General features: G+C 50.4%; 1 protein-coding gene across 1 annotated transcript; it reads right to left on the minus strand.

Annotated features, from left to right (window-relative positions):
- Positions 1–4,231: 4,231 nt before the first annotated feature.
- LOC123122290 (7-deoxyloganetin glucosyltransferase) lies at positions 4,232–6,261 on the minus strand. Its single transcript, XM_044542470.1, has 2 exons — positions 5,559–6,261; positions 4,232–5,458 (listed from the first exon to the last, which is right to left on the minus strand). Exons 1-2 carry the CDS (start codon positions 6,196–6,198, stop codon positions 4,506–4,508), a joined length of 1,593 nt encoding a protein of 530 aa, XP_044398405.1. The 5' UTR covers positions 6,199–6,261; the 3' UTR covers positions 4,232–4,505.
- Between the last annotated feature and the right edge of the window lie 2,123 nt (positions 6,262–8,384).

The following is an 8,384-nucleotide window of genomic DNA, read 5'->3' on the forward strand; positions in this document are numbered from 1 at the left end:
GCAAAAAGAGTTACATCATATGGATCTCCAAGAGACCATTGTATTGAGAATCCAGTGAGAGAGAGGAAGCCATCTAGCTACTAACTACGGACCCGAAGGTCTACAAAGAACTACTCACGCATCATCGGAGAGGCACCAATGGAAGTGGTGAACCCCTCCGTGATGGTGTCTAGATTGGATCTGGTGGTTATGGACTCTGCGGCGGCTGGAATTGATTTTCGTCGACTCCCCTAGGGTTTCTAGAATATTGGGGTATTTATAGAGCAAAGAGGCGGCCCGGGGGGCACCTGAGGTGGGCACAACCCACCAGGGCGCGCCTGGGCCTCCTGGCGCGCCCTGGTGGGTTGTGCTCCCCTCAGAGCACCCCCAGGCGCAGCCTTGGCCCATTATAGGTGTCTTCTGGTCCAAAAAATTCTCCGTGAAGTTTCGTTGTATTTGGACTCCATTTGGTATTGATTTCCTGCGATGTAAAAAACATGCAGAAAAAAAACTGGCACTTGGCACTATGTCAATAGGTTAGTGCCAAAAAATGATATAAAATGACTATAAAATGATTATAAAACATCCAAGATTGATAATATAACAACATGGAACAATAAAAAATTATAGATACGTTGGAGACGTATCGCGCCTGGGGGGGGGCGTGGCTTGTGGGCCCCTTGAGGCAAGTTTCTGTTCCCATGAGATCCCATCTTGGGGCCTTTTCCGGCACTCGGCCGGAGGGGATTTGATCATGGAGGGCCTCTACATCAACCTTGCTGCCCTTCCGACGATGCATGAATAGTTTACCACAGACCTACGGGTCCATAGTTAGTAGCTAGATGGCTTCTTCTCTCTCTTTGATCTTCAATACAATATTTTCCTCGTTGTTCTTCGAGATTTATTCGATGTAATCTTCTTTTGGAGTGTGTTTGTCGAGATCTGATGAATTGTGGATTTATGATCAGATTATCTATGAATAATATTTGAGTCTTCTCTGAATTCTTATATGGATGATTTGATAGCTTTATATTTCTCTCCGATCTATCCATTTGGTTTGGCAACTAGATTGGTTTTTCTTGCAATGGGAGAGGTGCTTTGTGATGGGTTCAATCTTGCGGTGTCCTCTCCCAGTGACAGAAGGGGCAGCAAGGCACGTATTGTATTGTTGCCATTAAGGGTAAAAAGATAGGGTTTATATCATATTGCTTGAGTTTATCCCTCTACATCATGTCATCTTGCTTAAGGCGTTACTCTGTTCTTATGAACTTAATACTCTAGATGCAGGCAGGAGTCGGTCGATGTGTGGAGTAATAGTAGTAGATGCAGGCAGGAGTCGGTCTACTTGTCATGGACGTGATGCCTATATTCATGATCATTGCCTTAGATATCGTCATAACTTTGCGCTTTTCTATCAATTCTCGACAGTAATTTGTTTACCCACCATATGTTTTCTTTCAAGAGAGAAGCCTCTAGTGAAACCTATGCCCCCCGGGTCTATTTTCCATCATATATTTTCAGATCTATAAAACCAAAAACACAAAAATACCTCGCCGATTTTATTTACTTTTATTTGTTTTAAATCTATCTCTATTAGATCTCGCTCTTGAAAGTGGCGGTGAAGGGATTGACAACCCCTTCTTCGCGTTGTGTGCAAGTGTTTGTTAGTTTGTGTAGGTGCATATATTGGGGACTTGCTTGTGCCTCCTACTGGATTGATACCTTGGTTCTTAACTGAGGGAAATACTTATCTCTGCTTTGCTGCATCACCCTTTCCCCTTCAAGGAAAAATCAACGCAAGCTCAAGAAGTAGCAGCACCGCTCGATCCAAAAAAGGAGGAGGAAAAGAGCCACCCTGCCGCCGCCGAGCCACACGGGCTTTACCCAGCGGTGCTTGCCGCTGGCGGTTGCGTGGGGAGTGGGACGGCGGTGTGGAGCGTTGGCATGGCTAGGGTTTGCTCCCTGTTCGTTCACGGGAGCGACCGGGGGGAGCCGATGGTTTCCTTATGCCGTGAGAGATATGATTCTGATATGCAATCCTTGTAGAAAATACTCTCTCTGTAAGCACATGACTCTAAAACGTCTTACATTAGTGTAAAGAGGGAGTAGTGTAGAGGTAGTTGTAACAGATTGCAATCCTAGTAAATTAAGTTGTCAAATGGCCATATTATATATGATGTTTATTTTTTCAAGAGTATGCCAATGGCGTATCATTTTTTTATAGAAGGGAGAACAAAAGTTTACAAGAGATCTATGAAGATGCGAGCATCGACATAGGTACACCAACACCACCAAGAAACAAAAGGATCACTCTCTCACAAATCTACTTAAGGCTACTCCTCCAACTCCTGTAGTCTTCCGTGCTTTGATCTCTTCCAAAACTTAGTTGCACAAGCCTCATAGGTGTTCTTATTTGCTCCGTTCTATTGAAGACTCTCGCATTCCTTTGCTTCGACAATAGCCAAGCAGTGGCAATCACCAGAGTGTCGAAGCGCCTCTTGTATGGTTGTCGAAAAAGGCGACTTGTCCTCTCCCACCAGACCATGAAAGTATCTTTAGTTTGCGGGATGGTCACATTTATCTCAAAGCAGCCGTGCCATACCTCTCGCGCATAGATGCATTGAGCGAGGATGTGATCCAGATTATCCTCATCATGTAGGCATGTGTAACATGCTGAGGGGTTGTCTTGCAGCCCATGTCGAGCCCGGCTATCCGATGTCCATAATCGGTATTGTGAAGCTAGCCATGCGAAGATCTTGCATTTTAGAGTTGCCCAACTCCTCCAGATGCACGTAGCAGTGCTCGAGCGTACCATGCCTTGCCACAAGCGGTTGTAGGTCGATTTAGCTGTGTACGAACCCGACTCCTCAGATGGTCAGCTGAAACTGTCTTCCTCCATTGTGTTTCTGGGCACATTGGCAATGACATGCTGCAGGTGCATGAGTTGTATTTGAGCGGTGAAGGATATATCTCCTCTGATATCATGCAACCATGCATCATTCAGCAGTGCTTGTTGCACAGTCCTATGATTTTTGAAGCGCGTGTCCACTGCAGCCACAAGCATTGGCGCAATGTCACCAACAACAAAACCCTCAAGCCACCGATCGGTCCAGAAGAGCACTCTATCTTCTACACCCACATTGATGACAAACGTGCTATCAAAGACTGCTTTAGCCTCGCCATCAATCATGAATGCTAGCCCCTACCATGGTCGATCTCTGTCCGTTCTTCTCAGCCATTCCAACCGTACTCGGAGGGCGAGAGCTTGCAGTTTCAAGTTCTTCACACCCAGACCTCCAAACTGAGTTGGCCTACATATAGTGTTCCATGCAACCAGGCATTGCCCTCCATTTGTATGCTCTTTTCCGGCCAAAAAAAGGACCTCATCCGAGCATCTATCTCTTCAAAAACCCACTGTGGTGCATCTAACACTAGCAAGTGATGCGACGGTCTTGCCGCAATAACGATCTTTACTAGTATCAATCTTCCCGGTCCCTGTATAAGGCCACGCTGCCAGGATGGCATGAAGTTCTTAACCCGATCAAGCAAGGGAAGGCTCCAAATTGACATTGTAGGCACTGTCCAACTCTATCTATGTCATCTTGATATCCTCTTATGAGTATAGCGGATGTCTTTGTGTAGTTGAGTCTCAATCATGTGGCCTGAGGCCTCTCCAAAGACAATGAGCACACATCCGAGGCATGAGAGATCGATAGCAGAGGGAGGCGTACAAAAAGAGCTACATCATCGGCGTAAATGGATAGCCTCTGTGTTGCTGTTATTCCCGGGTAAGAGGAAAGAGGACCCTCAGATGTAGCCTTGGTGATTAGTGTCGTGAGCACATCCATCGCTATGACGTAGAGCAGCGGGGAGACGGGATCTCCTAAGCCCTTGGCATATGAGAAATTTCTCCTTGTACAACCATTAATAATCACCTTCGTGCTCGCAGTTTGTAGCAGAATTTGCACCCATCGAGTGAAATTTTGTCCAAAGCCTTTGGCTTGCAATAACTCAAAGAGGAAAGGCCACGGTAGTGAGTCAAAAGCCCTTGAAATATCAATCTTCCGCGCATGCATCCTTCTAGCCACATGTCTCACCAGCAGAAAGTTATCATGTAAATTTCTGCCGTGAATGAATGCAGATTGGTTGGCATTCACGAGTTCTTTCATTCTTCTCCGAGCCCTTATATCAATCAAGTAAACCAATAGCTAATAGTACACATTGACGTTCCAAACAATCCCATTATCACCTCTGGTTAAAACTGATCTTTATTTATCTTTTGAATAGACGGACCACACGGCCCCGGTTTTCGTTAAGAAAATGGGGCTCACTACAACAGCTACGAAAACCATTAGCGAATCCCATTTCGATACATCCATCCATCCAATCTGTTAGGAGCGTGCAAACCCGAAAATGCATAGGAAAATTAAAAATAAATACTAGGAAAAATAAAAAATTCTAAAATTTTCGTGTCCCGATCATGTTTGCTCGATCATTGGTCGATCGAGCTGGAAAGAAAAGAGAAGCTAACTATTCTTGCCAGAGAGCAACACACCATGGATGAGCGAATCAAGATTAGTCAACGATCTCGCCATGGACCGGACAGCCACCTCCCTCCACTCGGCCGCTCTCTTCCTCATCTCCCTGCCCTTGTCCCCGCCCACCGCCTCCTTGATCCTCCCCTCGACCACCTCCCGCCGCACGTTGTCGCCGATCTCCATCGCCACCCCCCACTCGGCGCACTTGTACCGGCAGTTGGTCTGCTGCTCCGCGAAGAAGGGCCAGCACAGCATCGGCACGCCGCCGCAGAGGGCCTCCACCGTCGAGTTCCACCCGCTGTGCGTCAGGAAGGCGCACACGGCATCGTGCCGCAGCACCGCCTCCTGGTCGCACCAGCTCGCCACGAGGCCCCTGTCCCTGGTCGCCTGCAAGAACCCGGGGGGCAGCGCGGCGCCGGCGCCGGCGGCCTCGCTGCTCCTCACGACGTCCGGCCTGACGATCCAGAGGAACTCCTGGCCGCTGTTGGCCAGCCCCCACGCGAACTCCGCCAGCTCGTGGCTGCTCATCACGGTCACGCTCCCGAAGTTCACGTACACCACGGAGCGGGCCCTCTTGCCGTCGAGCCACGGCAGGCAGACGTCGTCCTCTTTCCAGAGGCTGGAGCTCACCGTGCGCAGGGGGTCCCCGCGGGGGATGGTTTGGTCGGCGAGGGAGTTGAGCGGGCCGATGGTGTAGATGGCCGGTATGATGGCGCGCATCGCGTCGAGCGCCGGCTGCTCGAGCTGGTCCATGGTGTTGATGATGACGGCGTCGGCCGCCTCCGCGCGCTCCACTTGGTGTAGCTGGAAGGTCAGCAGGGTGTCGTCGCGGTCCGTCGTGCGGAGGAAGCTCGGGAAGTCCTTCAGCCGCATGTGCTTGCTCAGCCCGGGCGCCCAGTCCACCGCCATGTCCATGAACCCGTTGGTCAGCTGCTCTTCGTCTGTTCGATCTCCACGCAAAAATCAATTCGTTGTTGAGAAATTGGAGATTTAGGCCGAGTCAAAATTTTGAAGGAAGAAGATGAGGAATTCATAGCTAGCCTTTGAGGGGAATGATGCCCCGGTCGATGAGAGGGCGGAAGTTCCGGTAGCCCATGTAGCCGCAGGCGCTGGCCGTCCAGAACAGAGCGCACGGCACGCCGAGCTCCCTCGCGGCGTCCACGGCGAAGCTCATGAGGCCGTCCGCCACGATGCACGTGACCGGCGGCGCCCCGGACGTGCTGCCGTTGAGGCCAGCGAGTAGATTCTTGAAGTGGGGGAGGCAGGTGGTCATGATGGAGTAGCAGAGCGACGGCGGGTCCTGCGTGACGTCGGCGTCCGACGAGGGAAGGCCGTCGGGGATGGTGGCGAAGACGAAGCCGGGGAGGCCCGCGGCGGCGCTCGGCCCGCGGGAGCGGATGAGGCGTCGGTGGTTGTACTCGGTGCTGACGAAGGTGACGTGGAAGCCCCTGCAGCGGAGCACCTTGGCCAGCTTCATCATCGGCGTGATGTGCCCCTGCGCCGGGAACGGCAGGCACACGGCGTGCGGCTTCTCGCCGGCGGCGGGATCCATGTCTAGCAGTGGGGCGATTGGTTCGTCGATGGAGCTTTCTTGCTTTGTCACCCGCTCGAATAAGAAACTCAGCGGGCGAAGACTGGAAGCCAGAAGATAGCTGATACAATATGCAGCGGCGCCTACCATGTTTGACTTGGGAATTTCCAACGTCCCTAGTTTTTTTTTTGGTCATTTGCGCGCGCGTGATGCGTTGCTATCTTGTGGCTGTGAGTTGATAGATATGTGACACGAATGATGAGAAGAACTCGTGATCCTATTGGCAGATCAGAATGGCATGCAGATGCAGGGCCCATGCATCCCAGCAGCAGATTGAGTGTCGGATTATGTCGATCTCCACTTTCTGTCCTTTCTTGTACTGACGCCACTCTCTTTCTTTCTTTGGGCTCTCCTGGTCATCCTCGAGCAACTCCAACGGGCCCGATCCAAACGGACGACGCTTTTGTCCGCTCTTTGTCGGGTCGGCCGCCCGCCCGGCGGCCGCCCTCTTTTAGATTTGGGTCGGCAGCACGGCCTAACACGCCGACCCAAATATTACATTGATTTGCATTCAAGCATATTGTCAAACATAGTTCACCGAATAAAATAGTATAGTTTTACAAGCCGGATACAAATAAAAATGTTTCACATAGTTTTGCAAACAAATACTCCCTCCGTTCCTAAATATTTGTCTTTCTAGATATTTCACCAAGTGACTACATATGGAGCAAAATGAGTGAATCTACACTCTAAAATATGTCTACATACATCTGTATGTGGCAGTCTGTTTGAAATGTCTAGGAAGACAAATATTTAGGAACGGAGGGAGTAAAAGAAGATACATTTATTGGTTGCCAACATGAGCCCACATATGCTCAATTAAATCATTTTGCAGTTGCACGTGAGTTTCCCAATCACGCATGTCTTCATGAAATTGGGTGAACTATTCAAAAGTTGCCGCTACTCCATGTTGAGGCACAACATTCTCACCCTGAAACTGAAACCCTTGATCATACAGACGTTCCAGGCGCTCGTCTTCTACGATCATATTGTGCATGATCACACAAACAGTCATCACCTCCCACAGTTTCTGCGTGCTCCAGGTATTAGCAGGATACCGAACGATGCCCCATCGAGATTGCAAAACACCAAAGGCACGCTCGACATCCTTCCTAGCACTCTCTTGTTCTTGGGCAAATCTTTTCTTCTTCTCTTCGACAGGGTTGGGTATTGTCTTGACAATAGTGGTCCACTGAGGATAGATACCGTCACCCAGGTAGTATCCTTTGTCGTAGTTGCGGCCGTTGACAGTAAAGTTCACCGGTGGGCTGTTGCCTTCGGCAAGCCTAGCAAACACCGGCGAGCGCTAAAGCACGTTGATATCATTGTGTGATCCAGCCATGCCAAAGAAAGAGTGCCAGATCCAGAGATTTTGAGACGCCATGGCCTCTAGTATGACAGTGCAAACCCTGACATGTCCCTTATACTGCCCTTGCCAAGCAGAAGGACAGTTCTTCCACTCCCAGTGCATGCAGTCTATGCTGCCAAGCATCCCTGGGAAGCCCCTTCTGGCATTCATCGCCAACAAACGGGCTGTATCTTCAGCTGTCGGCTCTCTCAAGTACTCAGGGCCAAACACAACAATAACAGCCTTGCAGAACTTATACAGGGACTCTAGGCATGTAGACTCACTCATACGAACATACTCGTCAATGAGATCACCGGGCACTCAGTATGCCAGCATTCGGATGGCGGCAGTGCATTTCTGATAAGAGGAGAAACCGATCTTGCCGACGGCATCCTCTTTGCACTCGAAATAGTCATCATAGCCGACCACCCCTCTCTAATACGGTTGAAAAGATGCCTACTCGTACGGAAACGGCGGCGGAATTTTTGATGTTTGAACAACGGGTTTGTTGTATCAAAGTAGTCCTTCCAAAGAAGGAAATGCCCGCTCTCTTGGTTGCGATTCAACGCCGGAAGGTGGCCCGGAATGGAGCCACGGAACAACGGTCGCTGGCTGTTGAGGTGGTGATGGACCAACACGGCAGCCAATATCTCCTCCTCGTCGTCGGACGACAAATCGTTGGAGTCGCAAAGGAAATTGTGGAAAAAGAACTCGTCAGCGGAGTTCATTTTCATACCTTGGCAAACTATCGAACAGCTTGCGGGCGTCGAAGAAGGAGACGGCCGGCTAGGGGAGTCGCGGCGCGCACGGACCAGCTAGCTGCCCTGCCGGCGTCCTATGAGTGGGGCGGCGAGGCGGCTTCTTGGTCGCGGGCGGCTGTGCGGTGGGGGGAGCGGCGGCGGGAAGCCGTTTGCTCCCTGGCGGCAAG

This window comes from Triticum aestivum, chromosome 5D (assembly GCF_018294505.1).
Source record: "Triticum aestivum cultivar Chinese Spring chromosome 5D, IWGSC CS RefSeq v2.1, whole genome shotgun sequence".
Classification (NCBI taxonomy): domain Eukaryota; kingdom Viridiplantae; phylum Streptophyta; class Magnoliopsida; order Poales; family Poaceae; genus Triticum; species Triticum aestivum.